At 52.0% G+C, this 16,541-nt stretch overlaps 1 protein-coding gene across 6 annotated transcripts in view; it reads right to left on the bottom strand.

Annotated features, from left to right (window-relative positions):
- The window catches only part of DLG3 (discs large MAGUK scaffold protein 3), a 53,808-nt gene extending 38,538 nt beyond the window's left edge, over nt 1-15,270 (bottom strand). For 4 of the 6 annotated variants that reach the window (XM_025982916.2, XM_025982917.2, XM_025982918.2 and 1 more), the window contains exons 1-9: nt 14,574-15,270; nt 11,194-11,244; nt 10,675-10,799; nt 10,287-10,456; nt 9,833-9,969; nt 9,341-9,485; nt 8,551-8,710; nt 6,789-6,945; nt 6,266-6,368 (exon numbers count right to left, since the gene is read on the bottom strand). In XM_025982916.2, the coding sequence (XP_025838701.1) occupies nt 6,266-6,368; nt 6,789-6,945; nt 8,551-8,710; nt 9,341-9,485; nt 9,833-9,969; nt 10,287-10,456; nt 10,675-10,799; nt 11,194-11,244; nt 14,574-14,930 (1,405 nt within the window). In that variant the 5' untranslated portion in view covers nt 14,931-15,270. Of the gene's footprint in view, nt 1-5,316; nt 5,449-6,265; nt 6,369-6,788; nt 6,946-7,814; nt 8,385-8,550; nt 8,711-9,340; nt 9,486-9,832; nt 9,970-10,286; nt 10,457-10,674; nt 10,800-11,193; nt 11,245-14,573 lie in introns of those variants that run through there. The other 2 variants (XM_025982920.2, XM_025982921.2) reach the window with 2 other exon arrangements.
- Nucleotides 15,271-16,541: the final 1,271 nt, after the last annotated feature.

The following is a 16,541-nucleotide window of genomic DNA, read 5'->3' as shown; positions in this document are numbered from 1 at the left end:
TTGGCCTACTCTGGTCTGAGACAATTTAGAAATAGGGTGAGAATCAAATCAGGGGATGGAGCAAAGCAAAAATGAATGGGAAACAATAAGCACATTAAAGATGCTCAATGTCATTAGCCACTAGGGAAATGCAAATGAAAACCCCAAGATATTACTTCATACCCATCAGGATGGCTAAAATAAAAAAGACTGACATTAACAAGGGTTGGTGAGGATGTGGAGAAAGCAGAACCCTCACTCTGCTGGTGGGAATGTGAGGCGGTGTAGCTGCTATGGAAAACAGCCCAGCCATTTCTCAAAAGGTTAAACATAGAGTTGCCGTATGATCCAGTAAGTATACATACCCAAAAGAAATGAAAACACATGTCATTGCAAAAATTTGCATATGGATGCTCATAGAGCATTATTCATAATAGATGCAAAGTGGAAACAACCCAATATCTGTCAAGTGATGAATGGATAAACATGTGTTATATGCATATAATAGAATATTATTCACCCAGAAACAGAAATGAAGTACTAATACATGCTACAACACAGATGAACCTTGAGAACATTATGTTAAGTGAAAATAGCCAGTCACAAAAGACCATATAGTATATGAATCCAATTATATGAAATGTCCAGAATAGGCAAATATATAAGAGACAAGAAGTAGGTTAGTAGTTGCCTAGTACTCAGGGAGATGGGGAGTCTGGGCAGTAGGAGGTGGTTATACCTAAAGGGTAGTTTTCTTTCTGGTTGATGAAAATATTCTAAAATCTATTGTGGTGGTGGCTGCAGAACTCTTTGAATATTCTAAACACTACTGAATTGCACCCTTAACTGAGTGAACTATAAGGTCATAAAAAAATGAATAACAAATATTCCATTTCACTTGAAGAAATGAGAAATGCTACTTACTGAATTAATTTTCTTAAGCCTGCAAACATTTGCGATTATAGTTAAAGCAAACCAGCTCCCATCTTTTCATTCCTCCTGGGTTCCCCAACAATTATCATTCTGTAGTAGTCTACCAAAGTCCACTTTCTTTTCATAAGGAGTCTGTAGGTCTCCCTCAGGCTTCTAACAGCCCCTCTACTCCCTGATTACTTCCTCCTTTGGTATAGGAATTTGGGAGTTTTTACAAGACTAAAAAGCAGACGTTCAGCAGTTGGTTTCACTCCATTTGTTAACAGCTTCTGGCACCTGAAGAATCTTAGAGCAGTATTTTTTGCTGTGTCTAGATGTATCTGGGTAGGAAGAAGGGGTTTGCAATTTCTCTTCTGTGACGGGAGGTAGTTGTGGCCTGGAGGCAAAAGCCCTGGACCTGAAGTTCTCAGGGAAATCTGACTTCAAACTTTGATTCTGCCCTCTTCTGGCAGTGGGACCTTGAGCAAGTCACTCAACCTCTCTGACCCTCACCTTCCTCATCTCTAAAATGGGGATGATACCACCTATCCCCCAGGGATATCCTGAAGATTGATGCTTACAAAAACATCCGAATCACAGAGATACTCATGAATTCAGTAGAACAAACCATGGGACAGGCTCTAGTCTATGTGGGGGGAACACGAACATGAATACAAAATGAGCTGCCTTTAAATTGTTCAGCGCAGAAATGCTGTTAACAGGACTTCATTTTCTGCCTTCCCTATACAGCCTTCTTTTAGGATAGCAAAATGAGTTTCAGGAGTTGAATTCTTTGCCTTGATAAACCTTCACCTCTGTGCTCTCAAGAGAGATCATGCTGATAGGGTAGCAGCTATGGTTACATCTTTCATTCTCAAACAGGGGGAGATGGGATGGTTATTTAAATGTTACAGGAAAAATATTACTTTTACACTTTCAAGTTATTATCATCACTGATCCTTCATTCTTTCAGGCCTCACCTGAAGGCATTTCCATGGCGAAAGTGTGCTTATTCAGCACTTTAAAATAAGTACGGAAAACTCATTCTCTCCCAGTCCTTTATGCCCAGCATGTCCAGATTTACATGCCAAGTGAAAAGACTGGTCATAAAAGATCAATTCCCAGTTTAGCTAACTTAGTGACCAATTTCTGGCTCACCTTCTGATTTGGGGCTCAGGTTTAACTCTAAAAACAAAAGGACTTTCCAGAAAAATACTAGCTTAGATTATAAATAGAGGCTGAAACAAAGTAACTGGTGGGGGGTGGGGGTTGGAATGTAGGAGATAGTTTCTAAATTAAAATGTCATAACATGAAGCCTGTACTTCCCTTGGTGGAGCAATTTCACAAATCACAGAAAAATATTCTTCATTTTAGAATAGATTGGGAGAGAGCCTTTGCCAAGAGTCAGTTAAATTTTCAATTTGAATTTTAAGCAGGATTATACATGCCCAAGAACATCATGCTATTTTTAACTAATAGGTAGGATTGCTATGTCCACAACAGTTTGGAGCAATCAAGAGTGAAACTATTAAATAGCATCTCTCACTGTGGTACCTTATCATTTAGCACTTCTATTTCTATTTTAATATTTTCCAAAGCTTCATTGTAAAAATTCTTGTAAAGCACCCATGCTAGGCACAATACAAAGTTCAAACTGATAGACATGGTTTCTATCTTCATTATGCATTTAACCCACACTGAACAAATCAGATATATGAAAGAATTTCAAACTTAAAGCATTCCCATCAAACTGCCATCCAGCCCCTAAGTGCCCAGGGGAGGTACACTAGGAAGCAACTGTCCTACACTTAACACCGTTTCAGTGCTTAAATCCTCTCAATGTTTTAAAAGGGGAGGGTAATGAAAATTTTCTAAAATTGACTGTGACGCTGGGTATACAACTCAGTGGATACACTAAAACCCAATGAATTATACACCTAAATGAGTGAATTGTATGGTATATGAATTATATCTCAAGCCGTTAACAAAAAGAAAAATTATTCTTACTCTGTTCTAATTAGTCAAAGCTATGTTTTAAGCTCTCATGCTAAATGCTATCTAGCTAAAGGCTGCATTGGCTTGGCAATGGAGCTCAGTAGTCACTATGGAGGTCACTCTAATCTACCCCTGCCCGTACATCTTTCTTCCCCTAGTCTCTTATTTATTTCCCCAGTCCCTTTCTTGTTCCTCCACTCCAACTAGGTCTTAGGTCTCTCAGGTATTCCCAAGCATGGTTTGTCCCAGCTGGTGGACCTCTGACTTAAACCAATTGCTGACTACCTCCCATCCCCCTCGTCCCCTGGCAACTTTCCCTTCATGACCTTAGATAAGTCATGTCCTTGCTCTCTTGTTGCTGTTCCGGTTTGCACAAAGACGGGTTGGATGGAGTACGCAAACCTTAACAGGTCCCATGTTCTATGTGAAAATAATACAAATAATGAACACTTACATGGTTCGTAGCATGCAAAGTCTCTGCCATTTTGGTCAAAAGACATATAATTGGATAATTCCTTTTGTAAGTGGCCATGTAGTAGTTTTCTGAAGAACAGTATTTAATGCATTCATAAAATGATCAACATGGAGTCCTTATTTTTAAAAGCTATCATTTTATCAAAGAAAATTTAGAGCCCAACACCAAATGTTTGATAGTTCTTCTGGACCTGTCTCTGAGGGTCCATTTTCAAATGGAACAACAACAAAAAGCTTTTTGCGTGTTGGACCCCTGCTAGATTTACCAAAGCAAAGAAAGAAATAAGATTGGAGTGGCAGAGCCTTACCAACACTGGTTCAATAAATCCTAAGAAAGGCTTTGTTTGGGCAGTGGTAGAAAGACCTAACATGAGACGGCACCTCAACATACATTATAAACTCTCAGAAATACGCTCAGAGAACAATAAACGCTGGCAGGAATGAATTTCTTTATCCTGGACAACTTGCAGCTTTTTATCCAAACCAGTTACATACTCCCAAGAAAACTCAGAGAAATATGTAGTCATCAGTTTCCAACATATTACCACCAAATACACAGTATTGTCTCCATGTGCCCAACATCACAGAGCAAAACCAAAAGAAACACATCAATTTCATACACACACACACACACACACACACAAATATCCAGGAGAAACCATTTTCTTTGCAGAACCTACCGTTGTCTAAGTTGTGGGCATGACGTGATAAATATCGGTTGCTAAAAAAACCAAATGGATAGCTCTTCACTGAGAAGCGAAAAGTATATGCAGAAATTAAACAAACAATAACCCCAAGGTGTGTTTCTTGTCATTAACTGAATGCCAACATGAAGAGACTAGTGTCCATTTGTTTATTTATTCATGAGAGAGAGAGAGAGAGAAAGAAAGAGAGAGAGAGAGAGAGAGAGAGAGAGGCAGAGACTCAGGCAGAGGGAGAAGCAGGCTCCATGCAGGGAGCCCGATGCGGGACTCGATTCTGGGTCTCCAGGATCATGTCCTGGACTGAATGCAGCGCTAAACCGCTGAGCCACCCGGGCGTCCCGGGCTAGCGTCTATTTGCATCCCTCTGTCCAGTGACCTGTGACCAATAAGTTCTCCTGTTAGTTACCTCCCCGCACTTCTGCCCCTATCAAAGAAGCCTAGAGCAGAAGATGGCAGGCCCCTCTCTTCTTCCCCTTCAGGCCCTCGGCCTCAAGCACTTAACAGGAGTGGGGGGCCGGAAAGGACAAAGGTAGGTGCTTTCGATGCCTCACAGCTCTGCGACAGGGCTCCCGGCCTCTCCGCCTCTCATCACGGAAACAGAGCACCTGCCCAGGAGAGGTCTCTTCTTCCACTTTAGTAACTGTCCCGCGGGGCCTAGGTGTCCAAAGAGTCCAGGGCTGCAGCCCCAAGGGACAAAGGCTGGGCTTACAAAGCGGGGTGGGGGGGGGGGAGAAGTAGGGAGCGGTAAGAAAACCCTAGCAAACAAAAGCGGGGTGGGTGGTGGGTGGGGTGGGGTCCTGAGAATACCAAGCCAATCTAGGGTGTTCCCAGAGGTAGCCAGGTTTGGCGGATTAATACATGTGGGGGAGGGGGGCGGTCAGAAAATTCCTCTGAGTTAAGGGATTAGGGAGCTGCAGGGACGTAGCAGCCAGTTGGGAGGAGGCTGAGGGGAGGGCTGAAGTCCCGGGGCGAAAAGAGGCACAGCTCGTAAATAGGGAGAGGTGATGGCAAAGAGGTGAGGGCCACACACGGCTCAGTGGCGGGAGAGCAGGCACTCGGCCCCGGGCGGCTCTCCCCTGGGAGAGGGGCTCAAAGGTGGCGCACCACACGGGCTGGGGGCGTGCAGCGAAGGGATTCCGGCGAGAGCGCAGAGTTGGGGCGCAGTGTTGGAAAAGAGAGTTTGAGAACAGAACCGTAGAGAGGCTAGGGGGGACTGCGAGGGGGGCCTGACCCTGGTCCGCCCCAGCTCACCTGGCGCCGGGTCGGAGTCCGGGTCTAGTGCTGAGAAAGCGCCACTCCTGCCAGCCCCTCCGTCCCGCGCGGGAGACCACGGACACAAAGCGGGACGCGGGAGGAGGGGAGGTAGGGAGGAGGGAGGGGGAGGGGAGGAAGGAGGAGGAGACGCCTGAGGCACGCGGGGGGGGGGGGGGGGCGAGGAGACGCGCCCGTCGCCCTCCGCCTGGGTCACGGGGCGGGGCGTGCAGCTGAAGGCCGCGCTCGGCCAGCCAATGGCCACCCCGCCGGCTGGCTGACTGGGGCGCGCCACCCGGCAGCTCACCTCGGCACCTGGGCCTTCCTTGGCTGGTCCCAGCCAATCAAACGCCTACATTTGCATACCCAGCCCAGCCCTGCTCCCTGAGAACACAAAGAAGGCCCCCCGTAGGGGAAGGGGGCCCACCCCTGACTGCCTACCGCAACTGCATAACATCACCTTTCCAGTGTGTTTATGGATCTTTCACAGTCACCCTGATGAGAGGAAGGAAGAGGGGGTCCTAGGGGTTTGGACCAAGATGTCCTAAGAAGGCAGATTTCTTGTCCCTGAGGTCCATCTAATCAGGAGCTACTCTTCTCCAGTTCCACCTCACACATTTACATCCCTTCGCATTTGAGCCCTGAGTCTCCGCCCCTCTCCCCCTCCCCTTTTTCCTAGTCGCCCCAATCTGTTTCCTTCCATAGGGCTGCTGCCCACTATTGGCCTTCTGCTGAACTGCCGCCCTGATCAGCAGGCTCTGAGCACAGCCTTAGATGCTCCAAAGCTGCCCAAACCATCACCTGTCCAGAGGGATAACGAGAGAGGAAGAGGTTACTGCCCTAAGGCAGAAGGGACCTGATCACGTAGCTTTTGGTACCTATGATGGCAAAAAGCCAACACTGAAGTCTAAATTCCCCAAATCATCTTGTCCAAACCTTCATCTCCTACCTTCAGGTCTGTACTGGGCCACAATGGTGACTGACTGGCCAGCCCGTTTCAGAGCAGCTGCAGCCTGCTCGTGAGTTGCATTCCTCAGGTTCACGCCATTCACCTATCCAAAGAGAGGAGCTATGAGCCACCCCGAAAGCAAGAAAGGTGGTCTTCTGTCATGGGAGTTAGGAAACGGAGATGGTCAGCCCATCCCTAAGCCTACTCAGATGCATTTCTCAGTATCCCATCCTTGACCCTAAGACAAGACCTAAACAATATGAAATCTCTAGTGTAATAATTATCTTTGTGGGGGTCAAATTCCAACCAGGGTTAAGATCCAAAACACATTCATTTTCTCCTTAAGGATAAGCCTGGGCTCCGTCCCTGGCACTCCCTAAGGTCACATATAAAAGAATATAAGTTTTCTCTAGCTCAGCCTTCTTCCATCTCAAGAAGCATTCCTTGGAGAAAGCAAGATCTCCCCTCCTCCCTTTTAGATTGGCACAACTCCCATCCTCCCACCTCTCCTTTGTCCCCTCACCGATAAGATCCGGTCTCCCCTGCGCAGCTCCCCACTCAGGTCAGCTGGGCCTCCTGCCAGGATGAAGGAGACAAAAATGCCTTCTCCATCCTCTCCTCCTACGATGTTGAAGCCCAGGCCAGTGGAGCCCTTGTGCAGTATGATCTTGCGGGGCTCTCTGGTGGAAAAGAAGTAAAAGGGTAAGGATGAGGTGGATATAAACCAGCCTAGAGCAAGGCCTGCACTGCTGGAGAATGACTTAGGTCCCTATATGTGATACCCTGTTGCTTCCTTTCTCTCCTGAAACCTGCTTGGCTGCTGTTTTCTGCCAGGTGCCAAGTTTCAGTTCCTCTTCCCTCCCTTCTTCCTGAGGGCTTGGAGTCAGCTTCCCAGTGGACGATCCTCTCCTCTCTTGGTTCAACACACCCCTACCCTGTCTAAAGACCTCAGAGCCCATTCACTCTCATCCTCTTTTTCCCCAGATTCTCCTATCCTACCACTGGCGTAATGGACTGGGGGCCGCACCAAGGGGAACCAGTTAGGGGCACTGGAAATCAGCCTGGGGTTGATTGCACTCACCATCCCCAGAATGTACTTACTTTACACATGCTTCTCCAACAGTCTCAAAATTCCACCCACCAACTCTGACCCCTCCTACCTTCCCCAGTGACAGATAAGGTCACCAGCTACTCCTGTGTGCCCTTACCAGGTGATGTGGGAGACAGATAAAGAAATCCCAGGTCCCCAGAGGGAGCTTAGGAACCTAACTGAAGAGAGTTAACACATGAAAACTCCAACTGCAACTAACCATGTCTAAGGAATCCCTCTAGAAATGGTCAGTGTCATCAGGTGAGAGCTACAGCTGCTCTTGTACATCCATACAACCTGACACCCCACACTCTTGCCTGGTCCACCGCCTTCCCTTTGAGCATCTTTCATCAGAAGAGCCCCAAGTCCAAGACTCCTTTTGTTACTCCCCAGTCTTGGGTGTGAGGCTCCCTCCCTGACTCCCAGATGCTCTTGCTCACATCCTTCCTCTCCTCCTACCTGGCATCCCCTCCAGGCCGCAGGGAGCGGAGCGGCCAGGCCCACCTCTGTGAAGCCCTCCTCCAGGCCGAGGCTGAGCCTAAGCCCAGAGCCAAGCCGGGGCCGGAGAACTTGCATGCCCCCTCCATGGCTCCTCCAGCTCTCCCCTCCGTCCGCCTACCCTTCCGGCTTCCACTGCAGCCTGCCCAGCAGCCTACCAGGCCCCACCCCGCAGCAAACCTGTCCCCCAGAACCCTGGCCGGCCTGACCAGTTCCACGGCCCGCCTGGCTGAAGCAGCCGCCAGAATGGGGCGGGGCCTTTCCCTGGGAGGCCACCGGGCCTGCCAGCCTCCCAGCGTCCTGACAACCCCACCGGCTCAACAGCTTTTTTTCCCTCTAATTTAGAACGACTGCAGCAGAGGGACAGCCACTGTCTCCGGGAAGGAAACCGCCCCCCACCGGGCAGCTTCCACCTCCTCGGCCCCCTAAACGCTCCACCCCACCTTTTCTCTGTACTTTCGGGTCGGGGCCACACACTTGGCACTCCCCCTGATGGTAGAACTTGTCCTTGCAGCTATCTCTGGCCCTTCCCAGGGCCCTAAGGGCTGGGAGAGGGCCTCAGACCCCAGAGAGAAGTGATGAGGGCTTAATCCTCTTCAAAGCCATACTACAAAGAGACCAGTGGCTAGCTAGAAACGAATTCCTATCGTCCTCATCCCTAGGTGGGATAAAGGTGTGTGTAGGGGGGCGGTCTTACCTGGTGAAGTCCTCCTCAGCCAGCAGGTGCCTAGGGATAGGAGAGTAGCGGGCAGGGGGAACCTGAGGAGGAGTAGGGTAGCTGACCTTGCTCTCCACAGCCCCAAGATAACCCAGGCTGGAATTATGGCTTATGTGGTTGTCAGCCAAGGTAGTAAAAGCTGGAATCAAGGGAGGGAGAGAAAGTTCAAAGACCATTCCCTGGAGGTCCCTACCTGATCTGATCCCCATCAAGGACTGTGCTCCAACACCCCCCACCTGGGATGCAAAAGCCACCAAGGGATGCCGATTCCTCAGGACTCTCCTCCCTTCTCACTACCCTGCCCCCCCCCCCCCAGGTTCCTCCTCCACAGTCCCTTTCTGAATCCTGGGCTCACTCCTGTGAGTCTTAGAAAGAGCTAAAGTCAAGCAGTCTACAAAGAAAGGCATGACTAGAGGTGTGACTAATAATAATCCTTCACATCTCTATAGCCTAATACAGTTTTCCAAGGGCTTTCTTGTCCATGATCTCATTTGATCCTTGCAGCTGTCCTACGAGGAAGGTAGCACATATATCATTAGCTCCTTTTTGCCAAAGAAGAAACTAAAGACAGGTGAAAGGGACTCGTCCAAGGGCACCCAGCTATAAGGGATGGAGCTGGGATCTGGATCAGTTCTCCTGAGCATTAGTCCTCTTCTCTCTCTCTCTCTCTCTCTCTCTCTCTCTCTGAACAGGGCATTTTAATTATTTCCCCTCCAGAAACCAGGGGGCAGGGGTTTCAAGGCTAGGGACAGGGTGGATGGGTACGTACTGCTGGCGTAGTCAGGGGGTGCATACATGTCGTTGAGGTGGAGGCTGCCTGGCTTGGCCACCTTCAGGTAGACCATATCAGATGTGTTCTTCAGTGAAGCCACCGCTTCCTCATGCCTCACATCCTGCAGATTGGTGTTGTTCACCTAGAAGAGGTAAGGCCTTAGGGCTGGCACTTGGGAGAAGGGAGGGCCTCTCCAGGGAACCCTGAAGGGTACCCTGTCACTGAAATTCCACAGTACTCTTTCTACCAGAGGCCCAGTATGGTGCTATGAGAGGTGAAGAAGCAAAAGACGGCAGTAGAGCAGGTGAGGGAGTGCCATCCACGAAAAGAACTAGGGCCTTGGTATCTGAGTACACACAACCCAGATGATGCTCTTGAAATTCCCCACAATGCTGATTCCTGAGTGAGGTTCAGGTGGAGTGTGAGACTACTAGAGCCCCACCTCCCCACCCTACCCTACCATTTGGGCATCCCCAAAGGCTGTCTCACCGCCAGCAGCCGATCCCCGATCTGTAGGCGTCCATCCTTCTGAGCAGCACCCCCCTCAATGATCTTGGTGATATAGATGCTGTTGTCTCCTGGGATGTGCTGGTTGCCAATCCCCCCAGCAATGCTGAAACCCAGGCCTGGTTGGGGGCCCGAAGGGAGTGGGAGAGGGCCACAAGGAGAAGTTAGAGTGCTCAGTCAATCCCAGACCCATCTCCCCACTGCAGCCAACCCACTGGCACCCCCCCCAACCCCCTGAAGGAGCTTTCCCTCCCCAGGAATCCCAAACACTAGGCTGCCATCCCCAGGTCAGTAAAGATGAATGAGATGTGAAGTCAATAAAGAAGTCTATGAGCCAGAACAGGGAGTCAGGCAAGGAGTAAGGCTGTCCCCTTCCATTTCCTACAACGTCAACCAGGGGCCTCTGGCCAGAGTACAGGAACCCAGAGGGCCATACCTTTGGGCCCTTTAAGCAGGTTGACCTCCATGATGGTCTCAGGTGGGGGCTGTCTCCTCCGCACCACCAAGCGCACCACAGGGCCCGCCTCCTTCAGCGCCTCCACCGCCCGGCTGTGCACCACCTCTGATACGTCCACCTCATTCACCCTCAGCACACAGTCATTCACCCTGCAGAGGAAGCCCAAGAGGCATGACACCCTGCCACTGCTCCTCCACCCCCTCTCCCACCACCTCTTCTTCCTTCCCTTCCTGCCCCTCCCCTGCCCCCTCTGAGATCTAATGAAAGGGTCATCCTGCCTGGCAGCCCTCTTCCTCTCATCTCCATCCTGCCCCCACTACCCTCCTCCCGCCCCTGCCCCCGGGGCCCTGCTTTCAAGCCACCTCACCCCAGCCTCCCGTCCATGGCAGCTGCTCCACCAGGGATGATCTTGGTAATAAAGATGCCAGGGTCATCAGGGACATGGGGGTTGTCGATGCCACCTGCAATGCTGAAGCCAAGGCCAGAATTGCCCTGCAGAAGGGGGCAGAGGGGCACAGTCTGCTCACTCAGAGGGCATGAGGGAGGGTTCTTGATTTCCCCACTTCCCCCAACCCTCCAGAGCTTGTGCTCCAGGCCTCAGAGGGAGCTGGCACACAGCTTCCCAGGCTGTGCTCATGATCTGGCATAGAGGCCTCAGCAAAGCCATCCCTTCCCCAATTTCCTAGGCCTCAGCAAGCAAGGTCAATTAATATTCATTAGTTGTTTGGTTGATTGATGCAGTATGCAGCTTCTGAGGGCCACTGTTTCCCCATACTCTCAATGCAAGTCCCCCGCCATGAGTCCTGAAGCTGAGGCTCAGGGCCCTTCTGTTTCCTGGTCTGAACCCTCCCCTCTCCCTTGCATCCTGACCCACTGGCAGACTCACCCGCTCAAGTACTATTTCTTCATACTTGAACATGCCATCACTGCCATTCACCTAGGGGGAGACACAGGCAATTCCCTGAGTTCCTCCTGCCCCCATCCCCACCCATCTGCCCCCTGGTCAACCTGCTCCTCCTCCACACCCCCAAAGAGTGGGAGCCTGCATTGACCCCAGGACACCTCTTAGCCACAGATGGGGACAGGCTGATTCTGAGGAGGCCACACCCCTCCCTCACTTCCAGCCATATCAGGCCAAACCCATTTAGCCCAGATCAGTTGTCTGGGACTGAGCCAGCCAGTGGTGCACTCACTGAAAGGCTGATCTCCAGGGCCTTGGAGTTCACTAGGAGGGTTGCAGCACTGGCTTAAGGGGAGTGTCAGAAATGGAACACAGTAGGCAAACCATGCCACACCTAGCATCCATGGGAACACCCAGTGGCCTTGATGGAGGGACCTATTCCCCTTGTGAATCGTAGCTTTCCCTGACTTAGGGATCAGAGACTCCCACTGTGTTAGAACTGGTAGGACAGCAGACACCATCTTGTCCAACCTCCCTCATGTGACAGATGGTGACACCGAGGCCTAGGGAGGACACAGGTTGTACCTCAGAGCGCACTGGGAGTTAGTGGCAGAGCAGGGGCTAGAACCTGGATCTCCAGGTATTCTTTTGATTAAATCAAGCTGCCAAGGCCACTGATGTTTTGGCCACTCATCCCCTTCCCTAGCAGAACTCCCAGGAAATGGAAAATTGTACCCTTCAGAATACCCCAGGAACCCTCATTCTATATCTCCTCTGTGTCCCCAGGAACCCAATTCTTCAAATGGGTGGAAGGAGTCAAAGTCCGAACCTGCTTCGTACCAAGAGGCTTTTGATCTTGAACCCTTTGTGTTTCCCAGCAGAAAAAGCCAAGGTAGGATCTGGGTGGGAGTCAGGGGTGGGATAGGAGCAGAGTGGACACAGTTCCCCAGGAGGGAGAAGCTGATAACCTGTGGACTGACTGGCTGGCAGCAGAGCCCATGGCCTTCAATATATAGTAGCCATGGGAGAAGTGAGGGGAAGGAGATGGAAACAAGCATTGTTCTGACCAACCCACCAAACTGGTCTCCCAGACAAGACATAACTTGTGACCATTGTCAAGAGAAAATGTGATTCTGGACAGACAAGTAGTAACTGCTTCCTGGCTCCCACTCTCATCCCCAAGAATGGAGGAACTTCCTTGCCTCTCTCTCCGGGTAACCCAGCACCCCTCCTCCATCTTCCTCTGGCTGTGTTACCCCTTTCCTGACCCCTGGTGTCCTCCTCTGAAGGGAGCTGCAAACCTAAGGTGGGGGCTCCTTCATGTGTCCTGCTCTGCTCCCCACTCCATTGTAGCTTTGGCTTGGGAAAACAGAGAGGGCACGGGTAGTACTGGCTAGCCATGCCTCCACCTTTGCAGGGCCTGCCCCCTGTACTTTATGCCCTGCAGCCCTGGGAGGTGGTAGGAGGACTCCAGCTGCAGCCCCACTCTAGTTCCTGATCCCAGGAGGAAGAACCCATGGCTTTTCAGAGCTCCCAAACCAAAACAGCTGCCTGGAGTAAGATGCAACAGACACACAGGCAAAAGGACACCCATACAGCCCTTCTGTGCATCTGGGGTACCATGTGTGCCCACATGTACCCACATAAGCCATGCTTCAAGCCCAGCTCCAGCGAGAACCAGAGGCTCCAGCCTCCCACTGCCCTGCTCAGGGACCCTGCTCCCAGGACCAGGAGCCATCTGGGGATCATCCCTGGCAAAGAAACCTTAACCAACTGGCCCAGCCTTGGGACTGGCACCTATCTGCCAGTTGAGTAGGATATGCATGAGGGAGTGTTTGCAAGGGTAGGGCCCCAGGATACAGGAAAAAAGAAGGAGGGGGACTCACTAGAGAGGGCAAAGAGCCAAGGTGAGGGAAAAGGGAAGCAGTGATTGTGGACAGACAAAAGACCAGAACTGAGGAACTGAGGACTCCTCTCCCTAGGAAGTCCCACCTTAGCTTCTGAGTGAGAGCACATTCTATTCCCAGAGGAGGACAGAGGCAGACAGAACGGTCACCAGCTTGGGGCAGGCAGCACCTGCCCTCGACAGCAAAGCCTCTGTCTCCTCTCTCCCTAACCTGGGGGCTGCAGAGCCAAATAACCAGACAGGCCCTCCGCTATGCATGCCAAGGACCTGGCTCTGTCGGCCCAGCCTCCATTTTGCTGCTTCTCCCACAGATGCTCCTTCCATTTTCTAAGCTGGCAGTTTAGACTGGGAGTGGAAGCCGGAGTTGTGCCCAGCACCCAAGGGGTTCCCAAACTGTGCCAAGTCAGGGCTTGGGGGCCAAGTTCTCTCACATCTGGAGGTACCCAAGGGGGACATGCCCCGCTGGGGCCAGTATTGCACCAGGGCAGCTGCCCCTTCTTGGCTCCAGGCACCATACTTGCTCTAGAGCGAAGAAGCTTGCTTTAGTCCCCCCAACCCCTACCTTTGGGCCCCCCCAGCACACACACTTCAGAGCTGCTTGGACAAAAGATTCCGTCCTTCTCAGCAGCCTCTCAGCCTTGTTTGGGACGTGTCTCTTGCCTCCTCTCCCTCCCCTCCTTTGCCTGTCAAGTGCCTCTCACCAGGGACACCACACACACACACACACACACACACACACACACACACAGGCACATGCATGCACACACTTAAGCTACATGCTCACACACATATACATGTAGCTACACACACAGGCAAACACAGCTGTCCCTGCAGCCTCATCTACAGAGAGACACCTCCACATTCAGAGAGACATCCCCACATGTCCATGTGCACATTCACACACAAAGGGACTGGGACAGAAAAGGACTCATGGCACTGAAGGATAAAGCTCAACCAGCTGGGAACATGGGCTCCTCTACATAGATTCACAGGAGCTCCATTGCCTTCCTCCACACACCTTAACATACATACACACATATGTCCCCCCTACGCAGAGCACCATGCCCCCTCCTCCCCCCCCCCCATGGAAGCACACACCACACACAGCCCCCGCAGAACCTCCCGCCCCCTGTCAGACACAGAGAGGCTACTAAACCTCTGCACTGAGGCAAACCCAGTCCCCCTCACAGGAAAATGTACCCCTCCGCCATACTTTCACCTCCTGACACACACAGCTCCTCCCAATCCCCTCCAAATGGAGACCCCCAAACAGACACACACAGAGAAGCACACATTTCCAACCGCCTCTCTTAGCTCAGGTGAAATGCTAAGGCTCGGAGTCCACTGGCTTGAAGCCTCCAGGAATCCCTGCTGCACCCCCAGGCCTCTAGGCCCCCACTCTCCAGCCTCCCCCACCATCCCCCTCCCCCGCCCCCCTCTCCGCACTGCTGGTCCATACCTGCTCATACCAGTCCCGGTTGGTACAGGTGCACTCGGGCCACCAGCTGGGGCCACTTCCGTTGAGTTTGGGTGTGCTCTTGCCTGGGACTGGCTTAGGGGGCACTGGCCCCACATCCCGGCCAGTGGGGATGAGCTTGGCCTTGGTGCGGGGGGTGGGGGTAGCCCCCGCCTGTGAAGGCAGGGTCTGCGAGCTGTAGCCCCCATAGCCCGCGCTGGTTCCATTGCCCCCACCTGGCCCGTAGGGGTCGGGCACCTGCCAGTCCCCATAGCCAGGAGGCTCGAGGCGCCGCAGGGCAGCCAGGCGGGTCACCTCATAGCACTCGGGGCATTTACAGCAGTGCTGGTGCTTGTGCATGGCACTGCCCCCCGCCGCCCGGACACCCCAGCCCACGCCGGTTTCCACACCACCGCCGCCGCCGCCGCCGCCGCCGCCGCTGCCGCCGGACTCCCGGGCACACTCACACTGCTCGGACCAGGAAGGAGGGGGCACCCGTGGGGGCGCTCGGGCTGAGCGGGGCCTGGGGCCGGGCGGGCGTCCCGGGGCTTCTGCCCCCACGCTGCCCCGCACCCACGGCTCCCCCTCCAGCACTGGCGGCTCCGTGTCGCCCGTCGTGGCTCCTGGGCCCAAGCCCAGCGGCAAAGAAGAAGCGGGAGCCTGGGCAGAGGCTGGATGCTGAGAGGACCGCTCCTGCACTGGTCCCCAGGATGGATCTGAGTGGAGTCAAGAGCATCTCTCCCTGGCTCCCTTCTCAGTTGATTCCAGCCAATCAGCGTGCAGAGTCAGGCAGCGGCAGCGGCAGCGGCAGGAATGCTAAACAGCGGCTCCTTAAAGGAACAGAGGCAGTGGCGACCCCAGGCTCAGCCCCAGCTCCCCAGATATCTGGGGTACGGCCGACCCTAAAGCAGGGACGGGGGATTTGGGCCACGGGGGAGCTCAGCCCCTGATCTAGTGCCCCCACATCTCCAATTCCAACCCGTCCTCCGCCCACTCCACCCCACCCCACTTCCAAGAGGGAGTTGCAGGGAGATACTCAATGGGTCCCTGGGCTTGCTCTGAGCTGGGGCTAGCAGAAGTAAAGACTTGAAGCAGCAGAACGGACCAAAGGGATGTTGGAGCAGGGCAAGGAAGGTGATCTTTCTTAACAGGGGACCACGGAAGAGGGCAGCATATGTGGCTACTCTCCTGTCAGTGCCTCTTCCTTGGGACTATTGTTCTCTCAACCTCTAGGCCTAAAATGACCGCAATCTCACACTTGACCTGCTTCCATCACTAGTGAGGGACTCAAGCCTAGAACAGGAGGAGGAAAGGAAAGCTCTGAGCTCTTGTCCCCGGCCCAGAGGCTCCTGTCTCTTTCCCCATACTCCTGCATGGTTATGATGGGAGAAAGAGCTTTAGGATGCCAAGAGGAAAGAAGAGTCCAGGGCAGAAGGAAAGGTAAGAAGAGATCTGAACTTAGAGAAACTGTTCCAGGGGGCCTGGAGAAGAACTTAGGAATTCCTGTCTGAGGACATCTCCTTAGCCTCCCTGGCTCAGCCTGTTGGGGGATGGAGGAAGGTGATATTCGGGGAAAACTATCTCTTTTTGATGTTCTTCTTTTGTCCCTAGCTACCAACTATTGATTCTTTACAAAGTCCTAAGTGCTTTACATTCAAACGAAACCCCTACCAAGGTGTTACTATCCTTATCTTAATTTCACTAATCAAGAAATTGGGGCTCAGAGATGTTAATACAGCTGGAAGTGACAGAATCAGGATGCAGAGCGTGGCTATTTGATTCAAGAATCCATACTCTGAACCACCCTGGTACAACAGCTCTATTCTAAGTTCTCCCGTAGGATGTAGATCTCAGTTCAATTCAACAAACATTCATTGCACACCTACTCTATGCAAGACCTCAGCCTAAGTCCTAGAGATACAGAAGTTCATTCTTAATTCAATAAACATTTATCTAACTAACACTTGCTAT

Source organism: Vulpes vulpes, chromosome X (genome assembly GCF_048418805.1).
Source record: "Vulpes vulpes isolate BD-2025 chromosome X, VulVul3, whole genome shotgun sequence".
NCBI lineage: Eukaryota > Metazoa > Chordata > Mammalia > Carnivora > Canidae > Vulpes > Vulpes vulpes.
This window is presented reverse-complemented; position numbering and strand designations above follow the sequence as displayed.